The sequence below is a fragment of the Oncorhynchus keta genome, chromosome 1, assembly GCF_023373465.1.
Source record: "Oncorhynchus keta strain PuntledgeMale-10-30-2019 chromosome 1, Oket_V2, whole genome shotgun sequence".
NCBI lineage: Eukaryota > Metazoa > Chordata > Actinopteri > Salmoniformes > Salmonidae > Oncorhynchus > Oncorhynchus keta.
The window spans coordinates 20,539,533-20,567,146 of record NC_068421.1 but is presented as its reverse complement, the minus strand read 5'-3'; the positions used below and the strand labels follow the sequence as shown (position 1 = coordinate 20,567,146).

The following is a 27,614-nucleotide window of genomic DNA, read 5'->3' as shown; positions in this document are numbered from 1 at the left end:
TATTCATATCTCAAAAAATATAAATGAACGTACCGCAATCTATTTCAATAGAACGTTTGCAAAAATAGATAAGATTCTGCAACCATAGAGAGGTCTATTTCTTGTCTATTTCTGAACAAATCACATTTGACTAACTCTTTGGTCCCATTACAGCTGACTTATTCAATAATGGCACTGCCTACTCCAGACAACTCGTTTTTTAAATCATATGAGGAAAAAATATTTCATTTTATTTGGAATGCTTAGCCATACAAAATTAAACGTGCCTATTGATATAATGAATATGAGTTTGGGGTGCTAAAATTATTAAATATTAAAGCTTTAAACCTCTCACTAAAATCTTCACTCATACCTAAGTTATACTTAAACTCAAAATAGTTCTCCAGTAGATTATTAAGAAACGTTCATCCTTTGTAAAAAAAAAAATAGCCTACTTGCCTTTACACAGACGTCTCATTTCCGACTTATTGAAAATGACATTTTTTAAAAGTATTTCCCTTTCTTAAACAAGCCATACAAAGCTGGTTAGAATTTCAGTTTTATCCCCCAGAAAAGATGGAACAAATATTACAACAAATATTATGGTTAAACTCAAATATACTGATGAATAGAAAAACATTCTTTATGGACCCCCCCAATGGAATTATATTTATTAATAATATTATGAACAGAAACAGTAGAGTTATGTCACATATCCAGCTATAAAAGGAATGTCTGCTCAATCCAAACTTACAACCAACTGATTGCAGCATTGCACCAAAAATGGAGGAGGCAAGTGGAAGAAGGTAGGGAACTTGTTTGTCTGCCATATACAGTGGGCTCCAAAATTACTGGCACCGCTGACTGGCAATGCACAAACAATACTTAAAAAAATATAAACAATGTAATTATAGAAATGAGCTCAAAATACCAACGTGAGAAATACTGTACTTTATTAATGTTTCAGTGGAACCAACCACAATCATACAATGATTAAATACAAAATACATTTAACCAAAATCAAGGTTTCATAATTATTGGCACTCCTCATTTAGTACTTAGTGCAAACACCTCTGGCAAGGATAACAGCATGGTCTTTTCCTGTAATGTTTGACAAGGTTAAGGAACACATTTGGAGGGATTATGGACCATTCCTCTATGCAGATGCTTTCAAAATCCTTCACATTCTTGGGTTTGCGCTTATCAACTGGCCTCTTCAACTCAGCCCACAGGTTTTTGATTGGATTGAGGTCCGGCGACTGAGATGGCCATGGCAGAACATTGATTTTGTTGTCACAACCATTTCTGTGTGGATCTTGAGGTATGTTTTGGGATATTGTCTTGTTGGAAAGTCCACCTACGGCCAAGTCCCAGACTTCTGGTAGAGGCAACCAAATTGTCAGCCAAAATTGCCTGATATGATACTTGGTGGAATTCATTATGCCATCAAGGTATTGGACTGCATTGTCGGAACTAGAAGCACAAGCACTTCGCTACACTCGCATTAACATCTGCTAACCATGTGTATGTGACAAATAACATTGGATTTGATTTGATTTGGCCATTACAAAGCCCTGACCTCAATCCTATAGAAAATTTGTGGGCAGAACTGAAAAAGCGTGTGCGAGCAAGGAAGCCTACAAACCTGACTCGGTTACACCAGCTCTGTCAGGAGGAATGGGTCAAAATTCTCCCAACTTATTGTGAGAAGCTTGTGGAAGGCTATCCGAAACGTTTGACCCAAGTCAAACAATTTCAAGGCAACGCTACCAAATACTAATTGAGTGTATGTAAACTTCTGACCCACTGGGAATGTGATGGAAGAAATTAAAGCTGAAATAATCATTCTCTTTACTTCAAGATGATCCTTTTGGGAAAATTCTAGGAAGTGACTAACACAGGTAGTCCAAATACCCTAGGATTTATATGGCATACTGCTAGATCTAGACCAACTAGATCTTTTGGGATTATTTGTGGCCACACCTACAGCCCAATAGGAACCATCAGAATTCTCTACGTCCCAGCTGTGTGTTCCTGAGTTATAACCCTCAGAACCTAGGACACATCCATGAAGCCTCTCTGGGTTGTCAGGGAGCTGTAGTGCTTTATCACAATGTCTCATGCTGGTCAAGTCCTCGTTACAGGATGAGACCTGTGTCTGCAGTGTTGGGATCCATGATTACAGGAGCTAAGGAGAGATCATTTAACTTTACCATTTACTCTGTAAATTCACTACAAGTTTCATTGATACATATCTAAATTCCTATGAGCATTGTTTTGCAATAGAGAAATTATGCAATTTAACAGTATGGGGGTCACTACTAGAATTAATATGAATTATGCTGATTACAGTCCTAGGACTAAGAACAAGGTGCAGATGAAACCTACTGTTGTTTTTTGCTGCAAAACATTACTCAGTGGCTAGGTTTCCATCCAATTTGCGACAGATTTTCATGCGAATAATATAATAAAACATTTTAAAAAATCACTCCTTGCTCCAAGCTCCGCTCCGCTCACATACTCTGCACCAGACCGAGGCCGCGTCCCCCGTTCAGACGTTTCATGCATAAACCTATGGTTGCGTACTACGTCATGGACCATTTTATCGGGTGACAGATTGCTATAACGTATGATATGGTTAGCTAATACTTACAATACCCATCCAGCTGTTGTAAGATTTGGCATCCATCAACAACACATGGGCAGAGAAACGCCCCCTGACTTTGTTGCGGGTTTAAACACGAGTTTAATGTGTTACCATTGTATTTTCGACTCTACCAGTAGTTTTGCCACAAACTGTCGCGATAAATGGCAAACTTGCCCAATCTATTTTTTCGCACATGCTCTCTAGACAACAGTTCGCTGATAAAGTGTACACTGGACAAGTTATAGGCTATATGATGAGATAAAAGCAAGATCATTATGTCACTAGCATACAAATAATACCCTCAATTTTTGTTGGAAAGCAGCATCAAGCTCATCACTGTGTACTTTCATCATCACGTAGCTTAAACTGTGCATGCTTTTCCAAGTCGCACACAACATAGCATCGCGTGACTGCACATTTACCTCGATATGATGGTTATTCTACCAACAATTGCGCAAGAAATCGTTTCCACCGCTATGTGTCGCATAATACATTTTACAGACACAAAAAGATCCCATCATGTCGCACGAACAAATTGTGGATGGAAACGTATTTACAGTATTGGACCATCCCCTTCATCTTCTCCCGGACTCTTAACTGCAGGTTGCCCAGGTGTTTGGCCACGTCTATCAGCGCTCCTGAAACCCTCTTTGGATCTGGCAGTGTTTGCTTGGCTCTGGAAGAACATTCAGGAGTTAGTACTGGTGTGGTCTTGGTTATAGAACCACAGAGAGGAGGGAGAAAGGAGGAAGACCATTTACCTTGTCTCTGTGGCTTAGTAGTTCTGAAGAGGACCAATAAAGGTGAAAATCAGTCTTACCAATAAAATAATCAGTAAATAATAATCACTTTATTATATAAGATCAGTTGTTTTACTGTACCTGCAAGAATGAGATGTCTTCAATGCTCAGCTGTTGTTAGGTGGCTTTGATTGTGTATGAAAGTGATGATATCTCTCTGCTCATCTCTGTTATCTTGTGTTTCATCACCTGACTCTCCCGCACCTCTTCCATTCTCACTGCATCTATCCATCTATCTTCCTCTTGCAAAAACAGGTACAGTTTTTTAAACTGCCCCTTAATCTGCCTCTCTGTATCCTGGTCTTGGATCTGGAGAGAGTGCAAGGAATATCTCAGACATACTGTATCTCTCCTGTTATAATTTTCTGTCACCAATTTAACTTGCTGGTTCTTTCTGTCATTATTCATACTATTTCCTCCCTCATGGCATCCAATCAAAATTGCTTCACCTCAGTCTTCCTGTAGGGCACGATCTTCCCTTAGATTAGAACAGAGTAGACAATAAAGAACACAAACTAGCCAAAATGCATACATTGTTGTTGCATCAATACTTAAATGTCATACCTCAATATGTTTTGCTGTATTATCACAGGTGAGTTTGACTCCCTTAAAGAGCCTCAGTTTATCCTTAAGAGGGTTCAATGCAGTCTTGAGTTTAACCTGAAAAGAAAGCAACATGGTATTCACAAACTTTACCTGTACATTACTGTGTGAGATTGCTGTGTAGGAAAGATTTGTTTATGAGTAAAAAAAGATTAGACAGGCCCTATCTTACCACCAACTATTGTAAAGTACCACAAACGGGTTGCTAAATGTTCAAAATGATCCACATAGAAACAGCTACTGCAATAGTTTGTTTCCACAAACTTCCCCGGAAAAACAATCTATCCAACCTTATGTTCCTGTACAGCTTCCTGTATGGGGATGCAGTCATGCTTTTTATGATTCCTTGAATCACGACACACCAAACAGATGAGCTCTTTATCCTCCAAACAGAAGAGCTTGAATTTGTCACTATGCAGACTGCAGAGAACCCCAGACCCTCCTGAAGCCCTCTATCTTCTTTCCTTTAAGACAGCCTCACACAGGTTCTTTAGAGCCCGGTTACAGGAAGGATTACCCATTGAAAATACTTCCCTACAAACTGGACATTCCCGAAATCCTCTCTGTCTACAGCACTCCTGCAGACAGGCTTTACAGAAGCTGTGGCTACATAATAAGATGACAGGATCACTGAAGGTGTTTAAGCATACAGGACAGGAAAGATCCTCTTCTGGGAGAGACAATCTGGAGGCCATTTTCTCTCTGTCACACTTCTCTCCCTCTTTTGTAATGGCTTAAGAAAGCAGTTTACTTTCACTTTTAAAGACTCACCCCTGTTTTGTAGCAGCTACAAAATACTATAAACTAAAGGATGTCCTCATCTCCTTCAGTAACCGCTCTGAAATGTTGATATTAACAAGCAATATAGCTCCTGTGTCATGTACTTTGCCCTTAGTTGAACAGAACAAGCAAACAAAACGAGGTTGCAGCAAGAGCAGACTGTTACAGTGTTGTGCTGTGTGTCATCTCCCGTCAAAATACTTCCTGCATTCTGTGTATTACATGTGTACGAGGAAAGGAACTACTGTGTGTTTGAAATACACAGATACCAAAGGTCTGTGCATAATATAGTATTATCATAGCAAACAAATTGATGGTTTAATGTTTCTTGCTTCAATCATTGTGACTACCTTTTAAACTCTGTTAGTGGTAGATGTGTTCTTTTCCAAGGTAACCACTGGAGGGCAGTCAAGGTTTTGCAGATCTTGTACTTGAAGACACACTTCCCTTACAAGGAATGATTTACACGATTTGTGTACTTTTTGTGTGTACAAGAACCATATTAATTCCAACAATTATTATTTCAAGTCATCTGTAATTTCAAGTCATCTTATGCCATGATAGCAAACACCAAAATATTCACATAATGGGGGACATGACCATCGCTAGGATGAAATCATCTGTAAAGGAATATCTCAACAATAAACTCTTTATTTCTCTAGAGCAAATTGTATTTTTGCTTCATGCAATTCTAGCAATTTGATTAGAGATTAGTTTATTCAGAGGTCACATGTTTTTGTAGTTTTATTTGCAGGATGTCAACTGCATATTGTCTCAGGGTTGTCCCACTGTACATAGAACCACCTTCAGAGGGACACGTCTCCTAAGTGTCTGTGTGAGAAGAGAACAAGGAGCCCCTGGCCCCTTAACCTTGACCGCCATGTAAGTGTTTGAGGCCATAATGACTACTGTGTGTAATTATGGTGAGGCAGGTTGGAATGTGACTTCAAAGCGTCTCCCTACTCTGTCGCCCTATTCTTGTCATGTTGAGGGTGGAGAAATTGTGAAAATATTTCTTTAACAATTCTTTATTATTTATGTTGTCTTTTTTCCAATGGGCGGGTCTGCATGTAGAGGCACATTTTGTGTGTGAATTTGGAAGGACATAAAGCAGCTATAGTGGCTTGCAAAAGTATTCACCCCCTTTGTATCTTTCCTATTTTGTTGCCTTACAACCTGGAATTAAATAGATGTTTTGGGGGGAGGTTGTATAATTAGATTTATACAACATGCCTACCACTTTGAAGATGCAAAATATTTTTATTGTGATACAAACAAGAAATAAGACAAAAAAACGTGGAAGGAAAATTACGTGGATATATCAAAGCAACACCTCAAGACATCAGTCAGGAAGTTAAAGCTTGGTCGCAAATGGGTCTTCCAAATGGACAATGACCCCAAGCATACTTCCAAAGTTGTGGCAAAATGGTTTAAGGACAACAAAATCAAGGTATTGGAGTGGCCATCACAAAGCCCTGACCTCAAGCCTATAGAAAATTTGTGGGCAGAACTGAAAAAGCGTGTGCGAACAAGGATGCCTACAAACCTGATTCAGTTACACCAGCTCTGTCAGGAGGAATGGGTCAAAATTCACCCAACTTATTGTGGGAAGCTTGTGGAAGGCTAACCAAAATGTTTGACCCAAGTTAAACAATTTAAAGGCAATGCTACCGAATACTAAGTCGCTCTGGATAAGAGCGTCTGCTAAATGACTTAAATGTAAATGTAAATGTACTAATTGAGTGTATGTAAACTTATGACCCACTGGGAATGTGATTAAAGAAATAAAAGTTGAAATAAATCATTTTCTCTGCTATTATTCTGACATTTCACATTCTTAAAATAAAGTGGTGATCCTAATTGCCCTAAAACAGGGATTTTTTTTACTAGGATTAAATGTCAGGAATTGTGAAAAACTGAGTTGAAATGTATTTGGCCAAGGTGTATGTAAACTTCCGACTTCAACTGTATATTACATTAAAGAGGGCGCTAGCTGTCTTATAACCTCAACCTCTGATGAAACATAACTTGACTTCCTCAGAGCCTCTGTGATCAAGGTGTTGTTTGGGGGCCAGTGACTACCCATACAGTGCCATGAAAAAGTATTTGCTGCTTTTCTGATTTTCTCTATTTTTGCATGTTTTTCATACTGAATGTTATCAGATCTTCAACCAAAACCTGATATTAGATTAGATTAATTTTCAAATAACCAAAAAATAAAAGGATACTTATTTTATTTACTTAATTAACGAAGTCACGCAAAACTCAATTCCCCTGTGAAAAAGCAATTGCCCTCTTACACTCAATAACTGGTTGTGCCACCTTTAGCTGCCATAACGCCAACCAAACGTTTCATGTAGTTGTTGATCAGTCTCCCACATCACTGTGGAGGAATGTTGGCCCAGTCTGCATACAGAACTGCTTTAAGGCAGTGACATTTGTCCTGCAACAACATCTCATTTGGGATTAGGTCTGGACTTTAACTAGGCCATTACAAAACATTTTTAAAAAACATGTGTTGTTTTTAAAAACATTTTTTGCCAAAAGCACCTGCAAGCACCTGGATGATCATGAAGACTCTTGTAAGAATGTTCTGTGGACAGATGAGTCAAAAGTATAACTTTTTGGATGACATGGGTCCCATTATGCCTGGTGAAAACCAAACACTGCATTCCACAGTAAACTTCATACCAACGGCCAAGCATGGCAGTTCATGCTTGGAAACCAACAAATATAGCTGACTTAAAGCATTTCTGTATGCAGAGTGGGCCAAAATTCCTCCACAGTGATGTGGGAGACTGATCAACAATACAGGAAGCGTTTAGTTGGAGTCATTGCAGCTAAAGGTGGCAAAACCAGTTATTGAGTGTAAGGGAGCAATTACTTTTTCACACAGGGGAATTGGGTGTTGCAAAAGTTTTTTAAATAAGTAAAATAATTAACTTTTTTGTTGTTGTTATTTGTAACCTTAGGTTCCCTTTATCTAATTTTAGGTTTGGTTGAAGATCTGATAACATTCAGTATGAAAAATAAAGAAAATCAGAAAGGGGGCAAATCCTTTTTCACAGCACTGTAGATGGGGCAGAGAGGAGGGCCAACACTCCTGCACCACTACAGGGGTAAACTACAGGGCATGTCATGTCGTCAGAGGATCTTGCTGTAGTTCCGACAAAGACAAGCTTTTGTCATGGTATCTGTGAAAGCATAAATCACGTAAATCACATCAGGGTTCTTATAGTGTCCTTCAGTGAAAAGCTGCAGGGTTTTAATTGTAGAGCGCTTGAATGGATAATGCTAGACGAGGGATGTGTAATGCTGGAACATAGCTACTGTAGGGCAGTTTGCCTTGAGCGTAGTGCTTCACTCATAACACCAGTGGGACACTAGTGATTTAACTCTCCTTGTGTATTGATGACAGACTCTCATGTCAGTGGAAGGTTTGTGTTATTAACAGCTCACATTTCACTCTGCTGGAATGCATGGCTGTCTCATTGAAAGCCCTGGCACAGGAGGCCACCTCTAAAACAGTACACTGTAAAGGTAAGTCATTTGTTCAATGTGAAGGCTTTGGCCAGCCAGGTATCACTTTTTTTTGTATGTTGCATGCAATTAGAAGGTCATTGCCTCAATCTTTGATATGAGGAAATACTCTTACTTATCTAATATCTCTCAGATCTTTATCATTATCTTTGTTTGTGTTCTTTTCTTAGCAGATGGGAATGTTTGCTGCATGTTCTCACCATGGAAACAAATTCAACAGAAAGACAACAACACAGCTCACAGTGATGACGACTTGGCTCTGTATGTGCACAGACTGATGTGTCATCTAACCTGATGATAGGCAGACAGACAGTTTTAACGGGCACTCATTGACGGCTGAATCCTAACTTCAGATCTGCGAGCGTTACAAATGTTCGCACAAATCTCCCATTGACATGAATGAATGACTGACGATGACAGGGGATTGATGCTGAAGTACTGTAGATACTGCATTTACAGTAGTAGGTTCTAAACTCAGTCCTTTGGGACCATCAATCATTTCATGTATAGTATTGCATAGAATAACTTTATTTTTTTATGGAACACAGAGACCTTCATTGGTGTGTGTGTGTGCATCTGTGTGTGTGTGTGTGACTCAGCCCTGTGCCATCGACTTACTCTCTCTTCCCACAGGTAGAGCCATGCATGCAGACAGACAGCCCCTGGTGGGTGAGTCAGTCTGGTTGAGGAGGCGGGATAGGGAGGGAGGAGGGTTAGAAGAGGGGATCCACCTCCACCAGCTCCCTCCACAGGGTAAAGATCCTGTCCAAATATGACATCACTGACCTAAAGGCCAAGCAGCTCTGCCAGTGTATGAAGGCAGAGGGTTGGAGCTGGATGGGGGAGAGCGTGTATGTTACAGAGGGTTGTAGCTGGATGGGGGAGAGCGTGTATGTTACAGAGGGTTGTAGCTGGATGGGGGAGAGCGTGTATGTTACAGAGGGTTGTAGCTGGATGGGGGAGAGCGTGTATGTTACAGAGGGTTGTAGCTGGATGGGGGAGAGCGTGTATGTTACAGAGGGTTGTAGCTGGATGGGGGAGAGCGTGTATGTTACAGAGGGTTGTAGCTGGATGGGGAGAGCGTGTATGTTACAGAGGGTTGTAGCTGGATGGGGGAGAGCGTGTATGTTACAGAGGGTTGGAGCTGGATGGGGAGAGCGTGTATGTTACAGAGGGTTGTAGCTGGATGGGGAGAGCGTGTATGTTACAGAGGGTTGTAGCTGGATGGGGAGAGCGTGTATGTTACAGAGGGTTGTAGCTGGATGGGGGAGAGCGTGTATGTTACAGAGGGTTGTAGCTGGATGGGGGAGAGCGTGTATGTTACAGAGGGTTGTAGCTGGATGGGGGAGAGCGTGTATGTTACAGAGGGTTGTAGCTGGATGGGGAGAGCGTGTATGTTACAGAGGGTTGTAGCTGGATGGGGGAGAGCGTGTATGTTACAGAGGGTTGGAGCTGGATGGGGGAGAGCGTGTATGTTACAGAGGGTTGGAGCTGGATGGGGGAGAGCGTGTATGTAACAGAGGGTTGGAGCTGGATGGGGGAGAGCGTGTATGTAACAGAGGGTTGGAGCTGGATGGGGGAGAGGGTGTATGTTACAGAGGGTTGGAGCTGGATGGGGGAGAGCGTGTATGTAACAGAGGGTTGGAACTGGATGGGGGAGAGCGTGTACCAACAGGGTCCTCCACGTCTACAGGTTGACAGCTGCAGGGACAAAGGGCCAGGGGGCCCCAGACTACCTGGCTGCTATGCTGACTTTATTTCCATCACACCCAGTTGAACTCCCCCTATTTAACAACATCTTAAGTGAAGCCCATGGAATAACAAAGAGTAAAAATAACATCTCACTTTCCAGACACATTATGTCCATATTCTCAATTACAAGAGTATAAATATGTTATAAGCGTTGCTGTCGCACTCCGTTTTAAAGAGCACAATTATGTTTTCATTGGTTTGACACTTTAATTAAAACAATAGTAGCAGTACTAAATGTCTTCATTGAAAACTGTTTTTATATCATTGCTAGATTACAAATATTAGTCTAAACCTTCTCATAGGAGTGTGAAGATTCAACAACCTCCCTTGCAACTCCCCAGTCAGAAAATTTGACCCCAAGTCACTCTGCTTACTTATTATCTCAAATTACCCAAGAATAAATAGTGTATGTATCTGTAATTTACAAATCTCAGAGCAGAAAGAAATCTTGAGCAGGTTGCTCATGCCGGCCTGCCTTTCAAAATGGTTATGTGGATGGGTGTGAAGTAAAGTTCTTGATTTATTCATGGCGACAGATAATTGCTGGTGTCTTGTCATCTGTCAGAAACACTGGGCCAAGGGATGTTCCAAACTACAGTCAAAGCTTTTTGTGTTCGGACCATAAATCTGTCAAGCTCTGCTGTAAATCTCAGGTCTCTGAGGAAGCCTGTTTGTGCACTATACAGATGTAGGATCTTAAATTGATCACCCTGTTTGAGGATAACGTTTCTGCAAAGCAGGACATTTAAAACATGTAGTGTATTTGAGGTTTAAAAAGGCTTCTGAAAATTGTAATTTCCACTTTGAAATTTTCGACTTGATTTCTCCTTACGAAAAATGTATCAACTCCTAAAAAAATGTCGATGAATTATAATCCACATAAAAATAAAAATACATCTTATTGAAGCAGGATTATTTTCCTGCTGTAGCAAACTGTCTCAAATTAAGATCCTACATCTGTAGGACAATAGGCTATGACTCAGCACACTGTGCTGTGCTAGCCCCAAATCCTTTCCGCAACAAATGAATCAAAGACAGTGCTGGACTACCTGATGCTGTAATTACAGATGAAGGGTGTGACGTGCAGACGGAGGGAATTAGATGCTTCCAATTTCTGACGGAGCAAATGAACACCCCACAGGTGGCGGAGGGAATGGAGGGAATGGAGGGAATGGAGGGAATGGAGGGAATGGAGGGAATGGAGGGAATGGAGACGTTGGTGCAGAGCATTAAACACTGGCTCTGTCTTAGAATTTAGGATGACTTGGGGCAGCAGCTCCAGTAACTATGTTGACAATGCTCATTCTAACCCCTTGTGAAAAATAAAACACTTGATTGACCATCATTTGATTGGAGTCCACTTGAATTGGCAATCTCAATTGGTTTAGAGGGCATATACTATATAATACCATGATTTTAGGTGGAACAATCAAGGTCAAGTGTCTTGCTCAAGGGTACCTCTTTTTAACAATCAAAAGGCAAGCTTTGGTCAAAGCCAAGGGCACTATGGCTACGCAAGCTTAACGTTTTATTAGATTTTTTATAAACAGTTGTTGTACACTAAGAAGAGACAAGAGATGTAGAATTAGTATAATTAGACAAGCTTGAAATGACACCACAACTTACTTCACAAGGTTAGGCTACTGCAAGATGCCTAGTTCCCACTGTGTTCTCTCAGACTTCAGAGAGCCAGTCCTGCCAAAACACTGAGCTTCAGTCCCCAGAATCAAAGTCCTCAGCTAGTATTGCATTATCTCCGACTTGTTCATCAGACACTCTACCTGTACAGGTCGTACATCCTCCCTTTTATTTCCTCTCATCCAACGGACTCTCAGTCAGTTCAGGATGTGGCTATCCAAGAACGTTTCATACGTTTTTATCCTTCCCCTCAGATCTTAGAGGACCATCTTGAGAGGAGCCGTGTCTGCAATCAAACCAAGGGACAAGGGAAAGAAATGGGATAGGGTATAGTCTAACATTGAAGTCATGGTGACTCAGAAGTTCATATTGTTATGGGGATGAATTGATAAGATATGAAGACATGGGCAAAACAGTTACTCTTCACTGTTCTTTCGGGAAAGCTCTGACTGGAATTGTCTGGTTGTGACCCACCCACCTTTTCCAAAACCCAACCTATGATTAGCATGGAAAGGTTATGGCTTTTACAACTAATTTCAAATTATAGAGAGAATACCATGTCAGAGTGTGTAGACCTGTGTTTAAGAAACCTAGAAATTACGTCCTAATTGCAGAACAAGAAAAATAAGGGCAATGTTGTAATTCTCTCCTAAACAACTTTTATTTCCAACAACAATAACTCTGCCTTTTACTTTAGCGTTGCAATGGGGAAAACACATCGCTCTCACCATGTCAGTGCAGGAAACAAACGTAAAAACACCTTTGCATGACACAAGCCTGGACATGGACATTTCTCTTTCAAATTGTTTATAAGACCAACAAGGCATTCTACATTGTAGGCCTCTACAGAATCGCTCCAAATTAGCACCCCCAAACTGAAAAGCCAAGCTATGCTTATGACAGCAGCTTAAACGTTAAACGTTGGAAATGCTATCGCTAAATGAGTGCATCAGCTGCTGAGTGGACAACTCATAATAATGTCTGGATTGGATCAAATTCAATTTGATACCATTCCACTTATTCCGCTCCAGCCATTACCACGAGGCCGTCCTCCCCAATTAAGGTGCCACCAACCTCCTGTAGTGTGCATAGCCATTCACACCACTTAAGCCAAAGCAGCTAACTGTTGGGAAGGCTCAAAACAAGCACCTTGTACCTCGTAGGCCCAATTGACTTTTTAAGCACCGTGCTATAAACCCAGGCAGGAAGGAAACAATGTCTTCAATGACCTCTCAATGAGTGTGTGATAAGAGTGATGACCCCCAGCAGCATTTGGGCTGATATGATCAGCGGAGTCCAGTCGGACAGGTGAAGCTACAGAGCCTTAGAGAACAAGTGACGTTGTAAATCTACATGTTTAAGAATGTTTTTGAAAGCATGCACTCAAGCAGTGTAATGACAGTGCCTTGGAAGTTAAAGAAAAAGAAGGTCAATGTTCTTTTAGGGGAGATATATATATAATTCGCCAGTGTGTTTGAACCTAAAAAACAAACATTGTAATGGATATGTTTCATGTTATAGGTATGTGTATTGCTTGAGTTTTGTCTTGTGATCTGTTTCTCATGCGGTATCATCTTAAGATCCTTCCTCCAGGTATGGAGTCTGATAAGGCCATGTGTTGCTTCTACATGTATGGGTCAATTATGTGCCTATGCTATACATGCCGCAGTAAATTAGAGGTATGACACATATACAGTACATACAGTAACAGACATACAACACAGTTAGCAGCAGTATGGATATTCAGCTAGCGGGATATACGCTGCACCGGCAGGATAGAACAGCACACTCCGGTAAGACGACGGGGGACGGTCTGTGCAGAATTGTAAACAACAGCTGGTGCACGAAATCTAAGGAAGTCTCTAGATTTTGCTCGCCTGATGTAGAGTATGTTGTGATAAATTGCAGGCCAGACGACTTGCCTAGAGAGTTTTCAGCTATACTTTTCGTGGCTGTTTATTTACCACCACAGCCAGATGCTGGCACTATGACCACACTCAGTCCGCTGTATGAGGAAATAAGGAAACCACTCACCCAGAGGCGGCGCTCCTAGTGGCCGGAGACTTTAATGCAGGGAAACTTAAATCAGTTCTACCAAATTTGTATCAACATGTTAAATGTGCAACCAGAGGGAAAAAAAATTGAGATCACCTGTACTCCACACACAGAGACGCGTACAAATCTCTCCCTCGCCCTCCATTTGGTAAATCTGACCACAACGCTATCCTCCTGATTCCTGCTTACAAGCAAAAATTAAAGCAGGAGGCACCAGTGACTGGGTCTATAAAAAAGTGGTCAGATGAAGCAGATGCTAAACTACAGGACTGTTTTGCTATCACAGACTGGAACATGTTCCGGGATTCTTCCGATGGCATTGAGGAGTACACCACATCAGTCACTGGCTTTATCAATAAGTGCATCAAAGACGTCGTCCCCACAGTGACTGTACGTACATACCCCACAGACCGCAAGAAGCCATGGATTACAGGCAACATTCGCACTGAGCTAAAGGGTAGAGCTGCCGCTTTCAAGGTGCGGGACTCTAACCCGGAAGCTTACAAGAAATCTTGCTATTCCCTGCAACGAACCATCAAACACGAGCTAAATCACTTCTATGCTCGCTTCGAGGCAAGCAACACTGAGGCATGCATGAGAGCATCAGCTGTTCTGGACGACTGTGTGATCACGCTCTCCGTAGCCGACGTGAGTAAGACCTTTAAACAGGTCAACATACACAAGGCTGCGGGGCCAGACGGATTACCAAGACGTGCGCTCCAGTCATGTGCTGACCAACTGGCAGGTGCCTTCACTGACATTTTCAACATGTCCCTGATTGAGTCTGTAATACCAACATGTTTCAAGCAGACCACCATAGTCCCTGTGCCAAAGAACACAAAGGCAACGTGCCTAAATGACTACAGACCTGTAGAACTCACGTCCGTAGCCATGAAATGCTTTGAAAGGTTGGTAGTGGCTCACATCAACACCATTATCCCAGAACTCCTAGACCCACTCCCATTTGCATACCGCCCAAACACATCCACAGATGATGCAGTCTCTATTGCACACCACACTGCCCTTTCCCACCTGAACACTTATGTGAGAATGCTATTCATTGACTACAGCTCAGCGTTCAACACCATAGTACCTTCAAAGCTCATCACTAAGCTAAGGATCCCGGGACTAAACACCTCCCTCTGCAACTGGACCTGGCCGGGTGGTGCCAGAATAACAATCTATCCCTCAACGTAACCAAGACTAAGGAGATGATTGTGGACAACAGGAAAAGGAGGACTGAGCACGTCCCCATTCTCATCGACGGGGCTGTAGTGGAGCAGGTTGAGAGCTTCAAATTCCTTGGTGTTCACATCAACAACAAACTAGAATGGTCCAAACACACCAAGACAGTCGTGAAGAGGGCACAACAAAGCCTATTCCCCCTCAGGAAACAAAAAAGATTTGGCATGGGTCATGAGATCCTCAAAAGGTTCTACAGCTGCAACATCGAGAGCATCCAGACCGGTTGCATCACTGCCTGGTACGGCAAATGCTCGGCCTCTGACCGCAAGGCACTACAGAGGGTAGTGCATACGGCCCAGTACATCACTGGGGCTAAGCTGCCTGCCATCCAGGACCTCTACACCAGGCGGTGTCAGAGGAAGGATCTAAAAATTGTCAAAGACCCCAGCCACAGACTGTTCTCTCTACTACCACATGGCAAGTGGTACCGGAGTGACAAGTCTAGGACAAAAAGGCTTCTCAACAGTTTTTACCCCCAAGCCATAAGACTCCTGAACAGGAAATCAAATGGCTACCTGGACTATTTGCATTGTGGCCCTCCCCAACCCCTTTTTTCCCGCTGCTGCTACTCTCTGTTTATCATATATGCATAGTCACTTTAACTATACCTACATGTACATACTACCTCAATTGGGCCGAACAACCAGTGCTCCCGCACATTGGCTAACCTGTCTGTCTGCATTGTGTCCCGCCACCCACCACCCACCAACCCCTCTTTTACGATACCGCTACTCTCTGTTCATCATATATGCATAGTCACTTTAACCATATCTACATGTACATACTACCTCAGTCAGCCTGACAAACCGGTGTCTGTATGTAGCCTCGCTACTTTTATAGCGTTGCTACTGTATATAGCCTGTATTTTTACTGTTGTTTTATTTCTTTACTTACCTATTGTTCCCCTAACACCTTTTTTACACTATTAGTTAGAGCCTGTAAGTAAGCATTTCACTGTAAGGTCTACACCTGCTGTATTTGGCGCACGTGACAAATAAACTTATTTGATTTGAGTAGCACAGTATTTCAACAAGGAGAGTCAGTAGCCAAGTCAGTGCTCTCTAGACCCTAGGAGCTACAGTCGGATGGCACTGACACACATCGCGGGGCATGAGACCCCACGTGTCAAATCCACTGCTTACGAACGTCATCTGCAGGGATATTGATTTATTTGTTGATTATGTTCTACTACTTGTATGGGATATGTAGAGAAAAACATTGTACAAAATAAGCTATCAGCACAAGAGTGTCAGAGAATGTCATAAAGAGGTAAGTGGCACCTTGGTGAGAGGAAGAAGATTGCTGCTGCCACTAAATCAAACCATGAAAGTTTCTTATTACATTCTTATTCCATTCATTTACACAAATGGTTCCTCTGCTCACATCAAAACTGTCTTTCACCTCTAACAGAGGAAGGGTTGGGGGACGGTGATGTGGAGGAGGTGGGTAGGCCGTGGAGGAAGAAGGGGGAAACAGGGTAGCAAATAGAGGCTAAGCAGCACTTGAGCCAACAGTGATTACAGGTGATAATTGTAAAATATTTTGTGTTCTTTTCCCTCAGCTTTGAAGTCTTGGCCCTTGTCTGTTCAAGTCCTGGTGGCCACTCAAGCTTGATTTATGACAGTTTCACGCTAGACATCCAAATTACACTGTACCTTAGCCTAGCCTTGGCAAGGTAAGAATCACTCAATAGAACGTGGCTAATTGTTGCCGTAGAGATATGATGTTCATGTCACACATGATGATAAGTGTTTTTGCTCAATTTTCTCAGCTATAAGGTGTAAAGAGGAGTTTATTGATGTAGCTTACCTGATGAAGTCACTACATGTCAGGCATGAAACCACAATTAGTCATTATTTTCACCGAACACCCACGATATTATACTTTACAATAAAATAGTGTGTGTGCGAAATAAGTGAACTTTGATTAAGTGATTCTTTGTAAGGTTGATTTCTAACATTGCCATTTGATGATAGTGTTATAACATCCTGGTAGCATTTTATAATATGTATTTCCAGGGCAAGTTTATGTTCATCTCTTTCAACTACTGTATGTGCGAGACTTAGTGAATCACAACGGCTGCTACTGCAATGCTTTCTCAGTCATAAAGAAACTATCCCTGAGACGTAAAAAGTGACTCATTGTTTTTAAGATAGCATTTCTATCTGTCAGGACATTCATACTCAAAAACTTGCCTACAGAAATGTCAATGTCTTCTACGCACCATTATTTTTGGGGTATTTATTATCTTTGAGATAACATTTCTACTGAAATATACCAGGCATGTCTTCCCTCCAACAACATACCATGTTTTTTTTTCACAATGTTGTAATGCTGCTGGATATCATCACATGTTCCTGTTCCATTGTGACACTGATAATGCTAATAATGCAACTCAGAAGCGGAGGAGATCCTGCATGACTGGGGAGGCTGGGGAGAGGAGAGGAGAGGAGGGGGTGTGAGTGTCTGAGCAGTTGACTGATCCTTCTCCTGTTTTCCCCCAGGGCCTCGTAAACACATAATACAACTTTGCTTTTAGGCAAGCCTTCCTACAATGTGACACATACAAAAAGACAAGTCTTTAAAAGCACCTCTCACCTGTCAGAGCCATCCAGAGCTATGAACTGACTCACTCGAAGGAACTAAGAGACAGTAGAAGGAGACATATTTGGGCTTGTGGTATGGCTGAACACTAGCACTGTCTGCCGTTGCATTGGAGTCACGTAGGATAGAACCGGAGCTTGAAACTACCAGCCCAGAGGAGTTTCAACAGTTTTACCTCAGCGAGGAAGGTAAACATCTATAGTGTCTGCAGAAAGAGGCACCAGTGACAGACATGAGCCTGTCTTCCCAGAGTACAGTACCGAGGAGGAGTGTGGGCACCAGGCCAGCCATGAGCAGCCACGCTATTCTCACCAAGTCAGAGTTCTCTGAGCAGGAGCAAGAGGGGATTCTGCTGGGTTTGGATGAGGAGGAGAAGAACAGTGGTAGTGAGGACAGCGAGGCTGGCTCAAAGAAGTCTTTAGAGAGCAAGGGCGGCACGGCCGGCAGCTGCCCTGATGTGAAGAGACGCAGTCGTCCTGTCCGCTCCAAATCCCGCCGTGTGGCCGCCAACGTTCGCGAGCGAAAGCGTATCCTGGACTACAACCAGTCTTTCAATGCACTGCGCATGGTGCTCAAACATGACCTCAATGGCAAGCGACTGTCCAAGATCGCCACTCTGAGACGTGCCATCAACCACATCTCTTCGCTGACCGTCTTCCTGCGCTCCCACCCCTGCCCCAGTGCCCTGCCAGGAGGACATCCACCCTGCACCCACGCAGAGTGCCTCAGAGAGCAGCCCTCGGCTGGAATTGAGGAGGCCATGCTGGTCCTGGGGAAGGACAGGGAGAGAGAGAGGGGCTTCCAGACCCCGGTGGAGACCTACTGTCTGCAGCATAAGCCATTGCATTGGAGTCAACACCACCAGCAGTCCCTGCAGGATCCCGGTGCTCACAAGGCTCCCATCATTCTGCCTCCAGAGCTCCAGCTCTACACAGACACCCCAGTAGGACGACACCCCAGCCCTTCGTGCCTGCCATCCCATGCTCACTTCTCCCCCACTGAGACCCAGTTCTATACGCCCTCGCACCCTCACGAGGAGTTGAGCAGCCCCCCGTACTACATCAGCAGCGAGTGGAGTGGGGGGTCAGGGTACCCGTTTGGAGTGAGGACCAACTGTCGCCCGAACCACACTGACAGCTTCTCAGACTCCTCTCCTACTGTGTCCTTCACGTGGCAGCTGGGTTACCTGCAAGGCTCAGCTGGCTACCAACAGTTCCTGACCATGTACTGACTGAATGAACCCAAGACATGAGCTCGAGTGGAGGGCACCAACGTTAAAGTCTACAATGATGTCAAACAGAGGGAAGCTGACGTGTATATGTCTATGTATGTACAGTATGCATGGGATTGCAATGATGGATTTGGCTATTTGGCTTTGCAAGGGGAATTTAGTAATGTCTTACACTTGTTTAAACATATTGACAAAAGTGTTGATGAAATTAAATGTTACAGCAGAATACAGTATATGTTTTACCTCCAATAGTCCCTAAGAACGAAAGGAATGTGTTTTAACATTTCGTCATGTGTTTGTAATGCAGAATATAATGTGCTAAATATAGCTACTGAATGAGCTGTATGAGTTGTTAGTCTTAAAACAGAGCATGGGGGACTAAACACAATATACATCTATATTTCTGCTTACCTGAGCTATGTATGTTTACATGAGAAAGATGACTGTTTTCTCAATGAGAGAATCCAAGTGCATCCTTCCCCTGCAGCACATTTGTATTTTTGTAAGAATTGAAAAATAATGATGGAATAATAAAGAGAATTAAACATGTTCTGAACATTATGCATCACCCATACTTAAAAATCACCCATACTTAAAAAACTAAATGAATACAGGCGTTGATATTACTGGAATATTTCTAACATAAGATGATTGTTTATACAGTTGGGCTTTATTGAGAATTATTTGCATGGTTTCTTACCCCTGCGCCTCTCCTTTACAACCCCCTCCCCTTCTCCTAGACACTGAATGTTCCACTCTGTCTCTCATCCTGTAATTAGCATTGCCAACCACATTGCCTTTAGGTTAATGAAATAATTATGTATGTAGACATCCTTGCAATGTAATTGACCTTGAATTAAGCTGTTTTGAGAAAATCACATGACCCCGTTTCTGATTCTCACCAGAATATGAAAACAATGTGTGTGGAGGGGATTAGATGGAGGTGTTTATGGTACAGCTATACAGGTCCTTTACATCCCTGATTCAGGAAGGCCTGTGCCATAAAGTTTCTGACCTCTAAGTGCTTGTGAGTAGATGAGCAATTGGCAGCATGCCTTCTCTTGTCACAAAGCAAGAAAACTCACTAGTGAATGAATCCCTGAGGTGTGCAAACAGAGGAAACAGGCCATGGGAGAGACGTGATCAGGGGCAGGAATACAGTAGGTTGTAGTCAGGATCATAGCAAACTGATTCCACTAAAAGCCAGACAGATCAGGAAGCTGATAAAGGAGGAGGAACAGAGGAAAAGGGCTTTAGTCGACTGGAGTCAAGGACCCTTCTCCCTTACCACTGTAGTTCCCACCGTTTCCTATTGATGTGAAACACAGTATTTTCCAGACAGACAGACCTAAACTGTGAACTTGTATGCCCTTTCATATACGAGCTGTAATTAAATATGTCGCCATAACATGACAAGCACATTAGATACTTACATCATCTCTAGTTAAAAACCTTATCAACCTTTTCATTTTTGCTGTTAGTGTCCTCCAGAGGGCAGTCACATCATTTATACCTTCTACTTGGAAGACACATGTACAGTAAGTATACGTCTGGATCCTGAAAATGTTGTGTAGTGTTAGATACAGATATGGAGGGTGAGGTCTCACTTAATATTGAGATGTGATTGAGTAACCTGGTCGGTTGGTTTACTTTTACAGTTCTGCATTGCTGTTGCCCTATCCTTGGCCACCCACCCTGACTCCACTCATATCAACACCACAAGATTTGGAAGGGTGGCCCGCAAGACTACTGTTGCCCCAGAAACCCCCATACATGTAAGGGTTTATACAACGGGTGGGACTAATCCTAAATGCTGATTGGGTAAAACTTTGTCTCAGGCCTAACAACACCCGTGCCATTATATCCTCCAAACACCAGCTTCTCTACCCTTAGAATTTAAAGAAACACTCATACCTACTGATGTTTTGAGTCAAGTTCAACAAGGCTTCTGTTTGCAACATATTTATTTTACACGATGGGAGACAGAGAGCTTGATTCAAGAGCATGGCAGGTGTTTACTGTAAAGGACCACAATAGGAGGCAGGTAGCTGGGTCCAGGAGCAGGCAGAAGGTCATACACAGGGGTTCCAAAAAGGCAACAGTACAGGCAGGGAAAAAGCTAGGAACGTCAGCCAGGAGATCAGGCAATAGGTTGATAACAGGAAATCTGATAGGCTAAAGTATAGGCAAGGAATAGGCAAACACTATCATACAAGGGAGGCGTAAATTACGGGAAAAACAGAGATCCAAATAGAAGTGTGTCACAAAACAAACAATACCTCACAATGATGGGATGCAAAGAACTGAACTAAATAGTGTGATAATGACATACAAGTGTGTGAACAGGTGATCAGAATTCAGGTGATTGGGATCTGGAGAGTGAGCTGCGTTCAGGGGATCTATGTGTTTGAGAGTGTGAGTTGGAAGCAGAAGTTACAGCATGTAAGGATAGTAGATAGTAGTCCTCCTCCTCTGAGGAGGAGTAGGAAATATCGGACCAATGCGCAGCGTGGTACATGTTCATGATGTTTATTTGCCTGAACACTGAAATACAAAATAACAACGTGAATAAACGAAACGAACAAAACAGTCCCGTCTAAAACTGACACGGAAAAATAATCACCCACAAAACACAGGTGGGAAAAGGCTACCTAAGTATGATTCTCAATCAGAGACAACAAACGACACCTTTCTCTGATTGAGAAACATACCAATCCAAACACATAACCACAACATAGAAAAAGGAACATAGACTACCCACCCCAACTCACGCCCTGACCATACTAAAACAAAGACATAACAAATGAACCAAGGTCAGACAGAACGTGACACAGCAAACATGTTGCCAGAGTAACAATTTCAGTTGAACGATTTGAATGAACATTGTAAAATGTTACAGTGAAACATCTAACAGCTGCTTTTTATAAGGATTACTGTGGCTTTTTCGTGACAATATTCTGACTGAAAACAACTTGGCTATTCCTTCTAAAAATAGAACTTCTAAAGTACATGGTCACTTGATTATTTTTAGCTGCAGTTTAAAGCCGAAACAGACACTTACTTTCGCCGCAGACTATCTTCTCAGACTGTTAGCTAACGGTTGCTGCTAACAAAACAAATGGAATATGTTAGCTAACTTTAGCGAACTATTTCCATTGTTGGAACGCACCTCAGGTTAGAAGCCAGACACAACAGTGACACAGGGAAAATACCTGGCCAAGTGTTTAATGGGGATTAAGATGGTAGACACCTGTGAATCAGTCATGTGCCTCCTTGTACTTTGTGACAGCATGCATGCTTAAGCAATGAATAGTTCACGACTTTTGACAATCTTGGGAAAAGCAAACTACAAAACCCTCTGACCAGAACATATCAGACAGATGGGTGAGTCTAGAAAAAACAAAGACTGGACCAAAGACACGACGCCCTCAGGCTGTTCCTATCAGTTTTAAAAGAATACATTTGTCACCACAGGATTAGGTACTTGAGCAGACAAATGAGTGACACTGGCTTTTCCCAGACAATGACGATACTCAGACAAGGACAGATAGTGCTATTGTTTATTATCACTCCTGATGAAAACAAAGGCAAACAAAGGGGGTGGAAATATTTCATTTAAGATTTCAAACTGAAATATTTAAAAACAAAACTAACTACATTTGAAGTAGTCCACATTTTGGTCCAATGTGAATTCCAGGCTGAGAAACACATTTTTTTTGTTTTTACCCCTTTTCCTCCCCAATTTTGTGGTATTCAATTGAGAGTTACAGTCTTTTCCCGTCGCTGCAACTCCCGTATGGACTCAGGAGAGGTGAAGTTCGAGAGCTATACATCCTCCGAAACACCACCCAGCCAAGCCACACTGCTTCTTAACTTTAACAGTAGACTGGTGGTGTTGGACTGTACCGCTACTTCCTGCAGCATACTCAAAGTGACTGCCGTCATTTGCCTCTCTGCAGTGACAAATCAGCAGTTGTGCTGGCTGGCTCCTTGTCACTGTTACCCCCAGCCCTGATTAATGCTGTGGAGTGTGGCAGTTACACAGAGGAAAGTGCAGAAAAATGCCTGTTCCAGACAATTGTCTCATTCTCTCTTCAACCATTTCCCGCTCTCCCTGACTCGCCAGTCCAGTCATGACAGGTGGGAGACAGGAGGTGATTTTTCACTGTGCCCTGCAGCTTCTCCCTGCCTGCCTGCCTGACGGCCACCCACTCCTTCTCTCCCATTCTGAATCCTTCACCTGTGTTAAAATGACAGCACAAAGTTGTGGCCGCCCATTGAACCCATTAGCCCTTAGCCAGAACCATAATTCCATGCCATGACCCCTCTCACAGCCTCACCTCACACAGCATTAATAGTGCTGTCAGCTCATACTGAACCTAATAGAAATATACACAGTGGCAATCTTAGCATGTAAATCTTGGTGGGGCAATCCCACAAAAAAAAAATTCAGATGCATGCCAAGAAGTCACTACACAACACAACACTAAACAATACATTAATTGCACTCTAAGGATGACAAACGGTGCTCACAAACTGTTAGGGCCTACATAAAGCTGTCCCAACAGCAGAGTCCCAATATCAGTCCCAACACCTTACCACTGCTACACCTGCCTATCAGTGGAGCTTTGTCTGGCAGAGAAACAGTTCATTCAGCCTCATTAACTTCCTTTTAAAAAACATAGCTGATATGGCTGACTTGCTTTAACAAATGTGGTTTCTACTGACAATTGAGATGTACAAATTATGACATAAGGGGATGTCGAGCGGATAAAAGGCATTAATGAGCGAGCTAGGACAGACGTAGTCAAAATAACTATTTGTTTAGCACTTTTGATATGTACTGTGCCAGAATTCAGAACATGGGCCGTTCTTATAGTATGCTCCTTGTACACCAAGTGATAGGATAAATAAAGGGGGCATATAAGCAGACAATGAAAGCTCTTACAATATTATATTATGATATTTCTCTAAAACAGGCTATAGGCTACATGTGCACCACCAAGTCAGAACAGTTGGCTAAATTATGAGGGGAAAAGGGACCAACTTATTAGGGTGAGGCACAAGGGCTACTAACAGGTTACTACTACACAACATACACTTAGTATTACTTTCTGCAGTGTACATATTTCTCTGGCATATTACATAATTTATGCAGCAGCATACAATACATTTTTGGACTCACCTTGTTGTGCTATGCTCACTTGAACAGGAAGATGGCACAGCGGTCCTTCATGGTCAAATTTTGTCATCAAACTTTGTCATCAAAGTCTGGCATTCTATGGATTTATGGTGCTTTCAAGACAATTAAGAACTTTGAAAAAAAAACATGGTTGAATTATGATGACATCAGTGATCTTCAGGTCAGAGCTCTACAAAGAGGCCAGAGTTCCCAACATGCAATTCCGAGTTGGATCACCGTTTGTATTTTCACAGTCGGAGCAAAAAATGTTCAGAGTTCCCAGTTGTCTTGTACTCACTGAAGTCTGAGATTTCCCAGTTCCGAGTTTCCAGTTATTTTAAGCACGGCAGAAGTCATGCTGAATTGACAGCATGGACAATGTTTAAAGCTGATCCCTTTAAGCTTGCAAAAGAGACCCTTAAATAGAGACTTGGACCACACACCCACTCCAATGAATAGCAGGCTAGTGATTACTTTGCAATGCTCGCAGTTAGCCACTGATTCCTTCCAAACCACTCATTGTTGAATTTGCGATTTCCAACTTGTTGTGTAATGTTTAAGTCCAATGGCCGATGAGCACTGATTTGTTTTATCTATAACTTCTCTTCATTATTTCTCTTCATATGACAAGGGTTGAAAAGGATTTGCCAGTTGATTGACGACTTGATTTATGATGATGCTTGCGAGCTAAGATTTTGAAAGTATGATGTTGACATCAGTCCAATCAAAGCTACTGTAGATATAACGTGATTTGACATCATTTTATCTGTGGCCAATGACCTTGAACCTTCTTGGATGGGCACGTCTAATGTAACTCTATGGCAGCTCACCAGGGGCTTGAATGTTCGAGCTCTACCATAGATTTTACATCTGTGCTTAAACCTTGAAAAGGATGATTTCTGCGCATTGTGATATGTATCAATATGAACGTTTGCTTGAGAGTGCGTGCCAAGCGGTAAAATGACGGAACTGCTTGTTAATTAAGCATAGAATGTAGAAAATATATGTTGAAAATCTGTAAAATTGTGATAGTTGGCCTAATAATAAAAATATTTTTCTATTGAATTGTATTTCCATTGTGAATTCATGCATGCTATATTGACCCAGGCTATATTTGCCCACAAATGTGCATTTGTTACGATAATAATCTATATAAAGTACAGTAATTGGTTAAATTAGAGTCACATTTGAAAGTGAAGGCATTGTTTAAATACTATACCTTTTGTAGCTCAGTTGGTAGAGCATGGCGCTTGTAACGCCAGGGTAGTGGGTTCGATCCCCGGGACCACCCATACGTAGAATGTATGCACACATGACTGTAAGTCGCTTTGGATAAAAGCGTCTGCTAAATGGCATATATATTAAAATACTTTGAGGGTTTAAGACATACTTTAGAAAGGCAAACACATGGCATTCCTGTGCACATCAAAGTGCTATCCACCCTCGGGTTTTTGGTAAAGGGCACTTTTCAGTGGGAGCTTGCCGATCCTCATCAAACATCCCTTGATGAGCCAATGTTTTGGATGCAATCATCAGAAAAACGAACTGTAACATACCATTTCCATACACTTTCGCACAAAAGGTTGAAGTCAAGGTGGGTTTATTTTCCATCAATGGGTTACCACTACTAACGGAGCAATAGACAGCACCCACATCGCCATAAAAGCACCATCTCAGAACGAGTTCAACTATGTGAACAGAAAAGGCTTCCACTCTTAATGTGCAGGTGATAGGTTAAGTGATGCGCAAAAACGCTTCTGAATGTGGTGGCCAGGTGGAATGCACGACTCGTTCATTCTGCAGAACAGAAAGGCCTATACGCAGGGTTGGGGACTGGGGAGTAGCGGATTACACGGTAACGGTAACGGTAATCCGTTACTTTACCAGCAAAAATATTGTAATCAGATTACAGATACTTTTGAAAAACTAGATGATTACTTCGATGATTAATTTAAAATTGAGAAAGGATGCTTACACAAAATGTTTTGACACTTCTCTGTTTTCTTAATGACATTCAAATCAGCATTGACAGAAGGCCACATTTAAATTTGTTCCACCTGAGCGAGTCTGACCACATGTCAGAGACCACTATGATGATACACCAAATGTGTTTGATGGATCGCGGGAAAATAGCAGGAATAGGCTTTTGTAGGCTATAGTCCCAGCTATGTCTTCCAATGGTGCGAATGCTGTTGGCATCCAAAGATTATCCAATTTGAATAAACGCTTGGAGGTAAGGATGACAGTAGTGGTGTAGTCTACGGTGATACGGATATTACTTATAATTGATATCTACATAGCGCATTGTGAATCACACTGCTGCTCTCTCAGATAGCTATTTGCGCTTTACCGATTGTGGTTGTTGTGAATGGCTGTTCACAACTCCAAATGTGTATTTGAACCCAATAATGGTTGAGTTCAATAATTCGAGTTTAAGGTGCCTATCAATCATTGTTTTTGAAACCAGTGGTCAGCAAGTGAAAAATGCGCTCCTGCAACACCTGCATAGTGCGGATCCCAGCCTATAGAATAAAAGTGGGACTTTTATTGCTCAATCTAATTCATGCTGATACATTTTTTTGCCCATAGGCCTAATGGACACATGCTCAAATTTCCACTCTTTTGATAGACTTAAAGGGGCAATCTGTAGTTTCTACATCCATTTTTGGACTAAAGTCTTGAAGAATATAATTTATAAATACCTCATGAGTTTAGTTCAACTGTCACACTCTGTGAGAACCCAAAATATAAACTTGTTTTATTCCAATATTTGTACACATTGTAAATGTAAAAAAATGGTTAAAACAATAATTGTATATCATGGATGGGCAGTCCTTGCATCCATAGCTCTGTATGTTAATGTCATGCTCAGGTAAAACGGGGGTCATGCTCAGGTAGTTTTGGGATCATGCTCAGGTAAAACGACCCGGAGGACGAGGCGCAGGGCGATCCGGATGGAGACGATAGACCTCCCGTAGCAACAAAGGGTCCAAGACGTCCTCCACCGGCACCCAGCATCTCTCCTCTGGAGCGTACCCCTCCCACTCCACGAGGTACTGAAGGCCCCTCGCCCGACCCCTCGAGTCCAGGATGGCTCGAACAGAATACGCCGGGGCCCCCTCGATGTCCAGAAGGGGCCGAGGAACCTCCTGCACCTCAGACTCCTGGAATAGTCCAGCCACCACCGGCCTGAGGAGAGCCACATGGAACGAGGGATTAATACGGTAATCTGGGGGAAACTGTAACCTGTAGCATACCTCGTTCAGTCTCCTCAGGACTTTGAATGGCCCCACAAACGGTGGACCCAGCTTCCGGCAGGGCAGGCGGAGGGGCAGGTTTCGGGTCGAGAGCCAGACCCGGTCCCCCGGTGCGAACACCGGGGGCCTCTCCGTGGTGGCGTTCGGCGCTTGCCTTCTGCCGCCTCATGGCCCATTGCAGGTGCACTTAAACCATTCGTCCACCGCAGGAGCTTCGATCTTGTTCTGATGCCAAGGTGCCAGAACCGGCTGATACCCCAGTACGCACTGGAAGGGAGAGAGGTTAGTGGAGGAGTGGCGG

At 42.5% G+C, this 27,614-nt stretch overlaps 1 protein-coding gene and 1 long non-coding RNA gene across 6 annotated transcripts; one reads left to right on the top strand and one right to left on the bottom strand.

Annotated features, from left to right (window-relative positions):
• Positions 1–915: 915 nt before the first annotated feature.
• Positions 916–24,775, bottom strand: LOC118393959 (uncharacterized). 5 transcript variants are annotated; one of them, XR_004827673.2, is made up of 6 exons: positions 4,801–6,503; positions 3,991–4,086; positions 3,837–3,904; positions 3,508–3,735; positions 3,388–3,410; positions 916–3,302 (listed from the first exon to the last, which is right to left on the bottom strand). It is a non-coding gene; the product is annotated as an uncharacterized LOC118393959 (long non-coding RNA). The 5 variants fall into 5 exon arrangements; XR_004827674.2 differs by having other exon boundaries at positions 3,876–3,904; positions 4,801–6,501; XR_008136385.1 differs by lacking the exon at positions 4,801–6,503 and adding an exon at positions 24,060–24,775 and having other exon boundaries at positions 3,508–3,904.
• Positions 17,799–18,990, top strand: LOC127929950 (class A basic helix-loop-helix protein 9). The gene has a single exon (XM_052518354.1). The coding sequence runs from the start codon at positions 17,876–17,878 to the stop codon at positions 18,872–18,874; it is 999 nt and encodes a 332-aa protein (XP_052374314.1). The 5' UTR covers positions 17,799–17,875; the 3' UTR covers positions 18,875–18,990.
• Positions 24,776–27,614: the final 2,839 nt, after the last annotated feature.